This window comes from Tachysurus fulvidraco, chromosome 24 (genome assembly GCF_022655615.1).
Source record: "Tachysurus fulvidraco isolate hzauxx_2018 chromosome 24, HZAU_PFXX_2.0, whole genome shotgun sequence".
Lineage (NCBI taxonomy): Eukaryota > Metazoa > Chordata > Actinopteri > Siluriformes > Bagridae > Tachysurus > Tachysurus fulvidraco.
In genome coordinates, this window is record NC_062541.1 from 15,061,792 (window position 1) to 15,077,921 (window position 16,130).

Here is a 16,130-nt window from a genome sequence, read left to right on the forward strand (position 1 = left end):
TCTCCATCCCCTCATGTACACCCCCTCACACACACGTAGAAAACACAAAGCACAATCCTCGGGGAAGCAGCAGCTGCTGAACGGGTTACAGGAGGTTCAGAAATGTTCGCTCTGTCCTGTTTGTGACACTGACCTCCTGACAGCAGTCACCCTGCCGGGGTCACCAGCACAACACGGCCTTTCTGACTCCCACTCTGTGTGCAAGTATGTATGTGCAGCACATTCTTGTGTTTGTAGCAGTGAGGTCCACTATACAATAACAGAATAACACAAAAATAGGCTGCGTGTTGTTCAGTCTTGATAATCAGATTATTTGTTATTCGTTGAGATGTTTTTTTGTGGGTCAGAAATTTCCTTTTAGAAAGATGTCAAAACAGTTAAGATGTAACCCCAGACTCAACCGGTCTAAGGCCTCTCTGGAATATTTTGAATTATGTCATTACTTCCCACACACTAGTAGTTATCCACAGCGTCAACGGAAGCCTGAGCTACACTAACCACAGCCATACACAAACACATGGGACAGGGGATTTCAAACTTTGAAAATAATCCTTACCACACTGTTATTAGCTGTTTGTATTAGAATGCAACATGGTGTGTCATAGATAAATATTGACACCTAGTGGTTTGGAGTATCGTTATATCAAACTCTTGTAAGCAGTGCTTTCTGCAGTGCTTTATGTCTCTTCCTTAGACATGTCTATGCTAGGAATATAGTCAAGGCTGCTATGCCACAACAACTGATAATTAATTATATGACTGTTTTGTATAATAACACAGTGAATTTTTTCCTGTCTCATGAATAAACACATTAGCTATATGCAAAAAAAAAAAGTGCATTCCTAATTATGATTAATAACAAAAGAGGAGTTCTGTTAATTCCTCCTGCATGAAACACCAACAACAGAAGGCTTCATTTCTGCAACTTCAGCTACATAATAGCGAGCAAACAAACAATTAGGGCTAAAGTGACTTCTTGAATTTCCTGGATTAATAAAGTATCTGTCTGTCTGTCTGTCTGTCTGTCTGTCTGTTTGTCTGTCTGTCTGTCTATGTAAATTGTGAAATCAGTCAACCCTGCTATAATTTATTACTGATCAATAGCCTGACCACAAAATGATTAGTTTTGAGCAATGCATGACAAGGTAAGGTAAGATCAAACATTTTATTGATCGCAAAGGGAAATTAAAGTGCTCTAGTAGCATACATAAAAGACAAGGCACAAATATACATAGGAAAAAAAGTAAGGGTAAGAAATATTGTGACCAGCTATAACATCCTAATATTGTGTACGCTACCAAAATAGCTGTGACTTCTTGAGGTTTAACCTCTGAAGGTGTTCTGTGGTATCTGGCACCAAGACGTTAGCAGCAGATCCATTAAGTCCTGTAAACTGTGAGGTGTGGCTTCCGGGTGGGAGTACATCCCACAGATGCTTGATCAGATTAAGAAAAAGAAAAGTTGGAGGCCAAACTCTTTGTCATGTCTCTTTCTTCAAAAAATTCCTGATTTTTTTTCAGTGTGCCCTGTTGCATTATCCTGCTGAAAGAGGACACTGTCGTTGGGGAATACATTACCATGAAGAAGTGTACTTGGTCTTCAGCCATGTTTAGGTAGGTGGTGCATGTCAAAATAACATTCATATGAAATTCAGAAGCCATAGTTTTTAAACAGAACATTCACACCAGCGCTTCACACTTCCTCTGCGGCTTGCCTAAGAATGTGAAAGTAAAGCCAGCTAGCTGGGCCAGTCAGCCAACCAGACAAACAGACAGATAGACAGACAGACAGACAGACAGACATAGATAGATTAAAGAGTATTAAAAAAGTTATTTATTCCATAATGCTGTACTTTGTTTGGCCCGAATGTCCAAAAATGATAAACAGAAAAGATCTAACTATTCTGTTCAAACCAACAAACATTAAATGTATGGTTCTGAGTCTGCTTGAATTTCTCCTTCATATGCATTATTTTAGAGACTTGATATTGCTTGAAAATCCATTTTACTAACAAGATTGCTAACAGCAAATAATCCAGTATAAAGCCCTGTTAGCACATTTATTCTAGCCATCCTGGATATTGCTAACATCCTATGCTGGGCCTCTTGAACAACATGCTCGGTCTTAACCAACGCCACCTGGACACCTTATGTCTAAGTACTAAACAGTATATAAAATATATAAAGAACAAATTATTGTACAGTTATTGTGCTGTGATTTATTTTACTCTTTTTACTTATTTTTATTTTATTTATTGTGAAAAACAGAAAGAGAAGTAGGGGTCACTGTGGATTTGTCCAATCATCTATAATGGACCATGAAAGGAAGATATTTCCCTTCTAAATTCATGGCAAAATTGACTTTTCCCTGTTTCCTTTTATTCATTTATTAGTCTTGACAGACATGCCAGTCTCCAGCAGGCCCAGAATTGAGATAAACGTAACATGGATCTGCTCAATATATCACAAGCTTCCTTCTGCTAGAGTAGCTTTTATAGCAAATAAGCACTTTATATGTCAAACCTATACTACACAAATCTTCCTCAGGTTCCATGATGTCAGAATATAAATAGCTATGAAATAATGACATCCTGGGGGTCGCAGTACTTCCTCCACTAGTTTCCTATCACAGATGATTTATCTGCCTGCTATATAATGCAAAGAACATTTACTCAGGCCTGTTACCTGAACACATACATTTGGGAAGTATGTTTAACCCTTATTATTATTATTATTATTATTATTATTATTATTGTTGTTGTTGTTATTGTTGTTGTTTTTGATATTGTTGTTGTTGTTCTTCTTCTTTTTATTAGTTTTAGTAGTAGTAGTAGTAGTAGTAGTAGTAGTAGTAGTAGTAGTAGTAAATAATAGTAAATAATAGTAAATAGTAAAAAAAAAATGCAACCATGTCATCTCTTGTCATGTGTTTTACTCCAGTATGGAGATTGTATACTGTAACCTGTACATGTGTAGTGAGCCTTGCTGCTCACCCACGCAGTATTAAGACCAGCACTGGACAGTGATGACCAGAAAAACTAACAGCTGGCTTATAAGTATAAATACTGGTCTGTGCTGACATCCTTCATTCGGAAGGGACTAAAAAATCTCAGCTGGATTTGTGGGTTTATTAGTTGATTTAAAGTGGGAAATGTCCAACTGGGCAGATTTGGAGAGAGTCAATGTAGTCTTGACCACTGTTTAACTTTGCTAGTGCAGCGTGCATTTTGCACAACACACTTCCATGATTTATAAGACTATTTCTCTATAAAGATGCACAAAAAAACTTAATGAACATTAAAATAACTGCATTAATTAAACACGTGATAAACCATTAACAAAGTGATGCATCTTCGTTTATTCAGTTTAGTTTACATTGATCAATACTGCCCTCTAGCGGTTCATTTCTCGTTTAAATGCTCTGCAGTCGGCCATTTTGTAAGTCCAAGCCATAGAAGAGCAGATTTCCCAAGAAGCATGAAGACAAAGCAAGCATGGCTTCAACTCTAATCATTTTCAGATTTTTTTTATTTACTTTATTTTTTTATTTACTTAACCATTATTATAATTATTGTATGTGTGAACAGAATAAAACCATCTAGAACATATTTTTTAATTTCCTGTGGTAAAACCCCACACAGTCCAAGCAAAATCCAGTCTCAAAATACAAATAATAAAAACTAACAAACCTGTGAATAGATTTAGATGGAGACAGGAATTAGTTTGATCTAATGTTCTTCCTTAAAGGTTCAGTGATGTTTTAAGTTCTTGTGATTGGTGATATCAGAGAAGGTGTTTGGCCTCATTCTGTTGTTTATCAGACTATCATCCTTTTAGCAATAAGTATGAAGGCAAAATCGTCCTGAAGAAGGATTTTATTTTGTTTTTAATCACGAAAGTGCACATGTACCATTGGACTAAATGACTGCATTACAGCTCCATCTGACTTAATTAAGTTTGCAGAAGACCTTGTGGTTTATTGGCTTCCTCCAAATGCAAATCCATCCAAATGTGGGAAAAATAGTCAAGGTTGTGTTATCAACATCAACGACTCTACTACTTTTTCCATTGTTCAGGGCTCCAGATTTTGTTTCTACCATTAAACACCTTTGCTCAGTATTTTCTGACACAAAAGCTTTCTAAATAGTGGAATTTCAGTAAACGCTCATGACGTACGGTTCAGACAGAGTCACTAAGCTGCTCATTCATTTACTGCTGAGGTCTGTTGAATTGGGGATTGGGGATTTTGGCGACTATTTTGTAAAACCAGTCTATCCTGGTCATCCCTTTGACTTGAAACCAGTGTTTATCTTTGCTGATGCAGCTTGTAGGTTTTCTATTACACTACCATTATTTACAACATTTTTCCCTTTGACACAATAATTTAAATCATCTGGGATTTTTTGTGAATTGTGTTCGTTGCCTCAGGAATGCCTTCATTTGGAACCTTACATATTTAAACTCATGTCAAACCTGATACATGCTATTATTTACAAATCAGCCAAATGTTTAATGTGGTAATGAGGTAACATTGTTAATCATGTTTAATTTAGTATTTGTTGTCTAGATGCTGATAATTCATTCTTCTATAGATCAAGTCATCCTACACGGTGTCCAAATAGTCAGAAATGATACAAGTAAATTGTTATTAATTTGTGTTCTGGGAAACATGCCTTTTAAAAAAGCGATTTTCATTGATCATCCTGCTCAAAAGTTTACACTTCTGTGGCTTCTAATGCCTAATGCTTATTTACCTTTGTGAAGATCATTGAAGGGTTGAAGGTTTTGTAATAGTACGAGTACTACGAGTCTCTCAGATGTATTCAGTGTGAAAAGATTGATCTCAAAATCATGTATGTTGGAAAGGGGTCAAATATGAAGAAGATGCAGGAAAAGCAAAGAATGTGCAGGAGAAGGAGGACCTTTCAGACGAACTGTGGGCAGTTAAAATCTCAGGACAAAACAAGGACAGATGAATTCTCAAAAAACAAAAAACATGGTTGCAGAATCTAAACTAATCTTAGAATTGTGTGTCTATCTATCTATCTATCTATCTATCTATCTATCTATCTATCTATCTATCTATCTATCTATCTATCTATCTATCTAACAAAGTCAATAAAGTTTTTCACTTTCATTCAGATATTATTTACTGAACATGTTCTCAATGGTTCCTGAATTAGCAAGACACCCACATCAAGTAAAGCTGAGCAGATACATCTTCCTAAAGTGAACACCACTATTCTAACAACAGTACAAATTGTCTAAAAATAGTTACACAATTGTGTTATGTGACATAGAGGATGCTGTAAAGACAAATATTTGACTCAATAAAAGTTGCTGTCAGTTCATTTTATTTTAATCTGAAAACACGAGTTCAAGCTGAATAAAACCACAGGTTTAACGTTTAATGTACAATATTTTAGTAAATGGCAAAAATTAAAAGGGGGAAAAAACAAATTAATTTTTTTAATGAAATACAAAACTCAGTTATTCACATAAGACAAAAAAAGCTTACTAATCATTTAAAAAAATAATATGATACAATAACTAAATTTTTTTTTTTTTAAATAAAATGAAGGTGTGTGATGTTTTGCACTATGGTATTGCAAATTTGTCTAGCGGTTTTCTTCATTCTGCATTGTAATTATATATATAATGTATATATATATATATATACACACACACACACACACACACACACGATTCTAGCATATTATGAAATTAACAGAGTATGATGTAAAAAGAATAAAATATATTGCATCACTAACAAATGGTCGTTCACATAGAAAAAAAAAAAGAGACAATTTTTAAAACGTCAGGCTCATGTTCACAGGTGACTCGCTCGGTCGCTCAGGGCTAGGCTGAGCTGTCAATGTACAAAAAAAGGCCCATTTAAACATGTGGAACATTTAAAAGGTAATGGGAAAGATTAGAAGTCATGATTTGGTTGTTGGCACAGTCGAGGAACCACGCCTCGTTATTGATTGCAGTAAGAGCGTAATTCAAGGAACCCAAAAAAGAAGCATCAGTAGCACACAAGAACACTTCACACTCCACATCGAAAGGGTCACCATGCCTCAGAGAAGTGAATGAACAAATGCTTAGAGTCCAGAAATCTAGAGATGTTCAGCTACGAGCTAAAAGACACAAATAACCCAGGTTCCTTTTCCCCCTTCCCAAAAGTCTTTCACAATCCCTTTTGCTGTTTTTTTTTCTCTTCTTTTTTTTTAATTAGTCCAGCAGAAGCTGTAATGGTGTAATGCATGTTCAGGTCTTTACACAGCATGCATGCCTCTGTCCCACGAAAGACTGTACACGGAACAGGAGGGTCCGTGGAACATTTTGGGAAATGTTGAAGTGGAGTTTGTTTGACCCGCACCATTGTGCATGACACTGCATAGCAGGGTGCGGGACAGTGATCAAGTCGCTGCAGATCATCCACATCATCAAACCTGTGTGAGGAACCCAGACATGGTGGATCATGCATCAACACCTGTGTGTGTGTTTGTGTGTGTGTGTTTAAGATATAAAGAGGTGATCATCTGGACAGATGCGAGTTTCCATATAGCACATTCTCCTTGGAACAGATGTGCTGTAGTTGTTGTGAGTCTGCAGTAACTGAGTGGTTATTACATTGCCGAGTAGAAGCACAGCAGTCAGTGTGGTTGTTAAACAAAGCTGGAACATTTCATACAAAATGACTGTCTCGCTGAGTCACCAATACAGTCATTCTCCTCTGAGAGTCCGTCCTGGTTCGAAAGATGACAACCAAAAAAAAAAAACAACAACAAAAAAAAACTCAGCCATGTTTGGGTCCAAGCTTGCTCAGCAAGACGTCCAGTTCATAGTTCATAGTTCATGTACAGTACAGAGAAGTTCTCAAGTACACAATGAGAAATCCTCCCGTGGAGGAAAAAAAACAGCTGCAAGCATGCAACACTCATATGCATGTCATAGATAACTGGTAACCTGTAAATTCCATGGCAGAGATGAGAAGAATGAGAAGATGTGCAGTCCCCAGATACTCCACAGACATTATACATAATGCAATATCTTGCTCAGCAGTGCAGTCCCAGGTCTGCTGTCTAGTGGCTACGATATACAAAGAGAACTGAGGTGAATGGGATTCAGCACCCAAACCCTCATATACCATTGTGTCCATGTGTGTCAAACTCTGCAGAAGAGAACCTGAGCAGCTCTTATGAGCAATGCTGCTGTTTTTATATTGTGCGCTGTTTCTGTGCGCAAATCTAGGAGACCTCTCAAAACTTATCTACACGCATGGTGGTAAAAAGGAGACAGATTTACACAGGGCTTTCTAAAGCTGCCCATGGCTTTAATTAAAACTACTCCACCTAAAAGAGAGAGCTAACCCCGTGGCGTTTGTCAGCCCCGAACCTCACTATTGCTACTTGTTTCCTTTCCGTATACATAATGGCAGTATTTTTCTTTTCCAGATTTCATTAGATCAGCTAGCACCACTGAATCAGTGAATTTAAAAACACACCTGGGTTCAAACCAGTCTCATCAGCATTCATTCCTATTGCAGAAATCACACGTTTGTTTCTTTTGTGATTTGATACATGTCAGTAACTGGTGTGTGGTTTATATTTTAGATTGTGGTACTGATCCAGCTAATCAGAGTTACTGTATTTGTGTTTAAATCAGAGAGTCTTAACCTGTCGAAAAATCCTATATTCTCTCTCTCTCACACACACACACACACACACTCTCTCTCACACACATTCACACACACACACACTCACTCTCTCTCACACGCGCACACACACACACACACACACAATGCAGGAATGTGATTTGAGGCCAGTTACCATGACTGGCTGTGTACTTCTAGGGCTTTAGGCTCTTTTGGCAAAAGCACCACAAGAAAGCAACGGCAGCACATTGGAACAAATGTATACACACACACAATTCATACACGCAATTCATACATGCGCACACACTCGTCAGGACTACTCCACTATTTGGAACTGTGGCCAATCTTGTAAACAAGAGGCCTCTTCAATGGCGAATGTTTTGATGTCCTTGTTGTCTGAAGTAGTGGGTGGGCCTGGTGGAGTCTGTTTGTGTCGTAGGAACAAGGGCACATTTGTGTGTGTGTGTGTTTATAGGAGAGAGAGAGAGTAAAGGAGTGAGAGAGACAGAGTGTGTGGGTATGTGAGAGAGAGAGAGAGAGAGAGAGAGAGAGAGAGAGACAGAGAGAGAGAGAGAGAGAGCGAGTGTGTGTGAGAGAGGTTGAGAGAGTGTGTGAGAGAGAGTGAGAGACAGAGAGTGAGAGAGAGAGATCAGGGACGTCCATGGGCGATCTCTAGTGTGCTGCAGCGCTGCTGTTGGGATCAGGTCGGGCGTTGGCCAAATACTTGGCCCTCATGCTGGAAGTGTACTGCAGAGACACACAGTGGGGGGAAAAAAGGTATTCAACACGGTCATGAATAACAAAGGAGACAGGTTATTGACTTGTTACACAGTATATGGCTACAAGTATGTGGCCACCTCACCATTACACCCATATATATATTTATATGTGTATGGTTCTTCACAATGGCGAAAGTTTGATTTTGACATTGGTGGGGACATAATTTATTTGACATTGGTGGGGACAACATTCCCCGAATTTTGTGCATAAAACTGTTTTTATAAGAATACTTTCTTCCTCACATACCGGTAACCTGCATAATCACGTTGCATATTGCTTCATACAACGGAATATAGCCGCAGCCGCCTCAACACATTAGCGAGAAAGACAAAGCCAATCAAACAGTGACGTGGGTTAGAGAGGCGGGACTCAAAAAAGGCAAAGGCCAATCCTTTTAGAGAGGTGAGTTACAGAGACGGGGTTCATTGCAGGGGGTAAATCTGTTAACCGTTTGTGTTCCACTAGTTGCGCTATTATTTACAGAACGCTGTAGTAAAATATTTTCATTATTTAATGATTCCTGGATAAATGTTAAATGAAATAAGTAAAAAAAGCACAAGACACAGACGGATATCAGAGGTTATGTATAAATATACATAGGCTTGGTCGAATTATTGCTAGGGACAATTGAGTGTTCCATGGATATTGGTAGGGACATGTCCCTACCGTCCCTACCCAAATCGACGCCCTTGGTTCTTCACCTAAAGCACACAGAATGTCTGGAACTCAAACTCAGTTAACATGCACATATGGGTGTGATGGTCAGGGGTGCACAAACATCTGGCCATAAAGTTTATTTATCGTAACCAATAAATTCGCTACACTTCCGGACAATGCCCGTTCTAATCTGTACATGTTTTAGCTGTTATTTCTCGCAACACAACAAATCAGATGGCACCATTGTGCCTTGTCACAACATTTACTGGAAATCTGGCAGAGTGACCAGCAGTGAGACCGCTCCAGTTTACAACACGCTTTAAAACACTAGTGCCCCTTTTCCACCGAGGCAGTTTGAGTGCTGGTTCGGAGCCAGAGCCTAATTTAGAATCAGTTCTTTCTGTCAAAGCACTGGCTCTGTACCAGGAAAAGTGGTTCTTAAGTAGCACCAAAACGTTGCTGGTCTAGACTTAAGAACCGCTTGGGGCGGGAGCTGGGGGCGGGGCTACTGTTAGCGCATTTGATAATGTACCTTAAGTATACTAATGTTTAATACACTTTTACTTTACCGCGATATGACACATTATCAGCACACATGATAGTAGGTAGCTAGATGCTAAAGCTAATTTTTTTTTTGTGTTAATGATAAAATAACGTTATGTACTTTATCGATTACAACCTCCGTTTATACAGATTACACGGAGCCGCACGTACACGTTTTATTCGCCGCGTTTGCATGCCAATGTAGGTTTACAAAGCCATGAGCATTAACAGTAAAGCAACATCCGCCATTGTTGTTGTGTTTGCCGCTGCTGCGCTAATGTTGCTGGGACACGTGACACGTATACAGTGACGTCACACTCGCCGCTGTGATGGCTCTCTAGCCGATGGAAAGGCAAACCGGTTCTTAGAAGGTTCGCCAGTGGAACCAACTTTGAACCAGCACCAGCGCTAGCTCTGAACCAGCACCCGTTCTTTCCGGTGGAAAAGAGGCATAGTGGGCTTTGATTCTCCTTTTGTCAGCTTTGAGGTGGTTCCAGCTTTCAGCACTATCAACAGTGACACCGAGATGAGAATTACAGAGGCTTGCTTCAAATTACAGAGTGGTTGAAATCTAAAGCAACGTCAATCAAAAAAATAAACGACTGGGTTTAATCTTAGATGGATTTATTTATTCCTACGAGATAAATAGGACTATACAACTCTTCATCTGTCTCTCTCCAGTTCTCTTCCTCAGTCTCCGTCTCTCCTTCTCACACCATCTCTTCCAGTCTGTCCTGTCTCTCCCTTTCTCTCTGGCTCGCTCCGTCTAGGGCTCGCTCCGTCTGGGGCTCGCTCCGTCTGGGGCTCGCTCCGTCTGGGGCTCGCTCCGTCTGGGGCTCGCTCCGTCTGGGGCTCGCTCCGTCTCTGTTTCTCCCTCCATCTCCGTCTCTGATTCTCTCTCCATCTCCGTCTCTGGTTCTCTCTCACTCTCCGTCTCTGGTTCTCTCGATCACTGGTTCTCTGTGTTTCTCGGGTTCTCATTCTCTCTCGCTGGTTCTCTGTCTTTCCCTCTGTATCCCTCTCAGACTCCCACCCTCCGTCTCTCTGTGTGTCTGTCTCAGAATCTTTACGTGTATTTGACATCATTTGCTATCGACTGTGATGGCTCAAGTGGTTAAGGCTCTGGGTTGTTGTGCGGAGGATCAGGGTTCAAGCCCTAGCACCGCCGAGCTGTCACTGTTGGGCCCTTGATCAAGGCTCTTAACCCTCTCTGGTGCTGTATCATAGCTGGCCCTGTGTTCTGACCCCAACCTCCAAAGTTGGGACAATAAAAAATCTTCCAATATTTAAGCATTCTGAGGTAAAGCTGATGTTTATCACTTGTGCAATCGGTCAGTGATGCAATTTTACTCAGTCATCCTCTCTACTTTCCAGACTCATGCTTTATTTTTAAATTGGCCGGTGATCAATGATGATTTTGGCTCCGTCCAACCACGTACACGGTCACAGAAATTAGGGCGATATATAGGATGTGCTCAATACCTGTGGGTTCAGTATCGGTACGAGTGGAAGACCCTTGAGACCCTTAACTGCCTTCAGTAGTAAGAGTTTCATCCAGGGTAGTCAGATCAGACCACGCTAACGAAGGGAAGGTTTAGCAAACAACACCTCAAGCAACACTACAATGAAAGAGAGTGTAGAGCAGGTAAACAAGTCAAACTCCATCCTCTATCTCCCTCATCTCTCTCTCTTACATAAATCTCATTAACTTCGACCTGAAGCTGCAGCTCTCATGGTATCACGTGGCTCTCGATACTCTTAACTAACTAAAGCGCACTGTCAGTTCAGGACAGCAAACCAGATCTGAAAGGTCTAATGGTTCCTTGGTGGTTTCCCAGCTCATGCTAACTTCACCTGACAGCCTGTCCGGAGAGAAATATTCCAGCTTTCTGTCTCACACAGGCAGAGACGCAGCACTCTGCCCTTTCCCACGTGCTGTTTACAAGACGAATGAACAGCCAGAGAAGGAATCCAAAAAGAGAGTGTGTGTGTGTGTGTGTGAGAGAGATTCAGTGTTAGTGTTAGACACTCACAGAAGGGGGAGGAGACTCTCTCCCGATTAGAGGAGTGTTCTCACAGCGAGGATTCTGGAAGTTTGCATTCTGTGTCCTGTGTGAGGAGAGAAAAATGAACAAATAAATAATTCTATAAACACAGAGCCTTAATTTTTTATTCAAGCTTCAAAAAAAACTCATAGCTGATCTTTTAGGTAGATGTAAAACAGTAAAAGCAGCTTCTTCTATAGACCCTAGGCTTCAGGTACAGTACGATGCCTCGAAACCTGCATCTGGCTCTTCTTCATTAAACCTTCATGCGTATTTCAAAGATTCTTGTCTTTACTCGTGCAGATAGTTCTAGTAACCGCAGGCATTGCTTTGTCTTCACTGCAGTGTCAGTAGACTCCTGGTGAGCTAGAGCAAAGCTACAGGTGAGCTACAGGAGCCGTCTCTGTTGAGACGAGCGAGTGAATAGCTGGGTGAGGGGGAGAAGGAGGATTTTTTTTTTATTTCTGATTTTAATCTTAAAAAAAAAGAAGAAAAAAGTTAAATATCTGTATCGACTTTAATAGGAACCTTTACTAAGAATTCTCCTGGATGATAAACCTCTCGCATGAATAAATTTAAATAAACAGGAAAAGTGAGTAGTTTCTTCAGTTTCCTACACGGTTTACTTTGCGTTACATACACAAAGATTATATGGTCACATTAGCCTTTAATGTCATAATTTACTGAAAACGTCACAAATTATATGGTGTCCTATGCGCATGTTAAATGCAAGGCTTCATAGCGACAGAAGCAATTTAATCCTGCATGATCTTAATTTCCTGCTGACTCCCAATAAACACACAGCAGATGAGATAAATGAAAACAATCCAATAAAAAAAGCTTGATTTAAACACAAGTTTAATTGAAACGCTTAGATACACAAGGTGCTTAAAACCGCTGAATAGAGATGAGCGGAAACGCTTCTCGACACGACTGAGAACTCTGCAACTGTTTTAGGTCATGTAAGGTTGTGGGTCATGTAAGGGTCAGTTCCCTGTTATGGTTACACTGGGTTTCAGTGCATGTATAAAGTAAATGAAGGCTGACCTGTGTGTGTGTGTGTGTGTGTGTGTGACTACAAAGGAGTGGGACCACTATGTGTGGAGTGATATAAAAGCTAATAAAGGGAAGGTCGTGGTAAAATTGGACTCTGTGGGTCGAGGTGGTGTTCAGGACAGGAAACTTGTGTAACGTACATGTACTCAGTAACAGGAGCGTTGCTGACAGTGTGTGCTGCTGCAGGGATGCTGGTCTCACTGCCGTAGCTACTGCCACAGCTGTAAAGGCTGGGCATGTGCACCCGGTACAGATTATCATGGTTCTGTCTTCCTCCAGAAGCAGCAGAGTCTTCCTCTGTGTCTTCACTGGGCCTGGATAAAAAAAACAAAAAAACACACAATTATAGATCGAAATACAGCCCTTTGACTGACACTAGGAAGCAAGAGATATGGCCAGCAGAGGGCACACTGCACCTTTACAAGCCCATTGAAACGTCTGCAGCACAAAATGAGCACACATGTTCCTATCTGCAGTCCTGCTCACAACCCACAACGCCAAAGGCAACAACAGGAGCTTGTGCCTGCTCCCTCTACCACCCTCCTTTCCTTCATTACTCTCCCTCTCATCTCTCAATTTCCTGTTTGCTACAGGGAACTTCGACCTCAACGAGAACCTGCCTGAAGATAAAATATATTACTGGTGTAAATTGTTGTTAATCGATCTTGTCTAACTAATCTACGGTAACGCTGACAACGGGTCGGTAATCACAATCACATATAATGCAGCATTTGAGCCTTGATGGATTTCAATGCAGATGATTATTTCTGTGCAGCCCCCCCCCCCAAACATCAGCAAGTAAATGACATCATTTTTTTAGCTCTACCTCCCCCTGCTGGACAAAAGAAGAAACACGTTTTTCTTTGCAGTAGTTGCATCTTGCAAGGGCACTAGGGTCAGATTCACTGGAGATCTTCACATCCATGACTGTGATAAGACCTACCTACTGTTTGTGTAGTTCAACACACACACTCACTCCACACACACACTCAGTCCACACACTACACACACACTCAGTCCACACACTACACACACACACTCACTCCACACAAACACACACACTCACTCCACACAAACACACACACTCACTCCACACAAACACACACACTCACTCCACACACACACTCACTCCACACAAACACACACACTCACTCCACACACACACTCAATCTCACACAACAGATTAATACAAATTAAATCCACTGATCTCTATAAATGATTTCTTGTCTAGTTTTATGTGCTGAATCTGAAATATCTGATAAGAATAACAATGACAATCAATCTTAATATAATGAATGCTTCCTTGTTTCTAACCCACTTAGAAGCTCCTTGTAGGGTGGATGATCGACAGCGATGAAAATAACTGGAGCTTAGAACGGTGTCTTGGGACAGAGGACGAGACGCAGCATTAATACTGAAGATCGGAATTAATAACGGAAAGCTCCAATCCAGTACTGTTCCCATTTAAGCTCATCTTCCTCAGAACCAGAAGAGGAAACGATGACAAGAGAGAGGAAGCAGCTGCATGTGGGTTTCAATATCTATCTTAACCAGGGATTAAGAAACCCTAATGAGTCAGCAATGTAGACCAACCAACAGCAAGCATATGTAATATAATGTGCCACGACTTTACGTTGTGTAATATAACAACATCCGTCTTATCCGTAACAAGCGGTCGTATTTCCAGTAGGTCAGAGTTTTACAGATGTGTTAATGACGCACAGATTCCTCCTCCGCATGTCCTGTGTTACTCGGGGCATAACAAAGATACTGGACAACAATACGAGAGATAAATAACAGGATGAAGCTTTCTGATTTCCTTCCCTACACACACTCACCTCCTACCCTGCCAGGTGTGAGGCACACTGCAGATGATGGAGCTGAACATGAGGGCGGTGACGAAGGAGAACAGCACCAGGTAGATCAGCCCTTCCAGACCGTCATAACACAGCCCCGTCACAGCCTGGACGTAATCCTGCGGGGAGGAAAAAAATAAATGGATCATAAACAGAAACACAAACACACATCATCCTATGCTGAGCTGCTTGATATGGGAGATTAGAAGCCATGTATCCGCTATAAGGTCTACGGTGCTATTATACACCTTAGTGTCTGCAGGGGCTCCTGAAAGAGAATGTCAACAACGTTCCCCGTAAGGACATCATGTAAGATCACCTCTTTTAGTGAGCTGGAGAAAGGCGTCAGACTGCAGGTGACTTAAAAACCTGAACAACTATAAAGGTGAGAAAATGCTGGTGAATGCAGAAGAAACAAGCATCCAAGCTAATAAGCCTTAAAAAAGGGTAGACGCTGCAGCCTCACCGTGCTGCAGAATGCATCCAGAGACTCACAACAGAAACATGTCCTAGACTGGAGCGCAAGACTATTGATCTCGGTCACTTCCCAGACAGGCAGACAGGTGATACGTCTAAATTCTTCCTGAGATACAGTCTGTGTGGTATTAATAGAACACGTGTAGGTCTCCGCTAGATTTACGGAGGTATTTTTCATTTACGAATCATAGAGAAATAGTGATATCATCTGCACCACCCTCGATTATCTATACGTGTAAAAGACCCCTATCCCAAACCTAATAAATCACAGCAGATTTTGAACGAAATACAGATCTCTATATATTTATATATTGTGGTCTTTTGTTACAAATCCTCTGCATCGTGAGAAGCAGCATGATTTATTATTATTTTTGCCATCCCATTCCTGCACACAGAGACAGAGTTTTACACCCCCACATTTCCTGCTGAAACACATATTTCCCACTGAAGACACACACACACACACACACACACAAACGAAGACACAGGGGTACGTCATCGTGCTCATAATCATCCACAGAGAGCGAGGGAGAGAGTGAGAGAGAGAGACGATCAGACACAATCCCACACTCTTCACACACCCACACTCATAACCACGATCCCAGATTCGTGACTAGACAGAAGAACGTGGCATTCAGCACTGAAATGTGCAGAATCTACAATCACACACTCAAACACACACTCACACACGTTATAGGCGTCCGCAACGGCAGCAATGCAGCAGTCGATCCCACTCGCAAATCCCCAGTTATTAGTCAGTCACAGTCAAGGTGCTGCATGAATAATCACACACACTGAGAGTTCAACACAACACGCAGGCAGAATATCCGGAAAAGGAACTTAACCTTGATGCACTGCACTATATGAGCCGTGATGTTTAACAGTGGCAGGTTTAATGAATAATGATTCAGAAAAGCTCACGACTGCTTGAGATTTAAAATCTTTTGTACGAGGACACTGAGCAGGTTTGGAGATACAGGTCCACTCTCCTGTAACACCTCAGAGCGGATGTTATACCTCAGGGCTCCATGACTGATGATTATTTCACACTTTCTGT

General features: G+C 40.9%; 1 protein-coding gene across 1 annotated transcript in view; it reads right to left on the reverse strand.

Moving 5' to 3' along the window:
• Positions 1-5,336: 5,336 nt before the first annotated feature.
• Positions 5,337-16,130, reverse strand: part of ttyh3a (tweety family member 3a) — a 55,583-nt gene continuing 44,789 nt past the window's right edge. Inside the window, exons 11-14 of the mRNA XM_027173852.2 lie at positions 14,579-14,715; positions 12,881-13,054; positions 11,673-11,748; positions 5,337-8,406 (exon numbers count right to left, since the gene is read on the reverse strand). Of these exons, the coding sequence (XP_027029653.1) occupies positions 8,332-8,406; positions 11,673-11,748; positions 12,881-13,054; positions 14,579-14,715 (462 nt within the window). The 3' untranslated portion in view covers positions 5,337-8,331. The remainder of the gene's footprint in view (positions 8,407-11,672; positions 11,749-12,880; positions 13,055-14,578; positions 14,716-16,130) is intronic.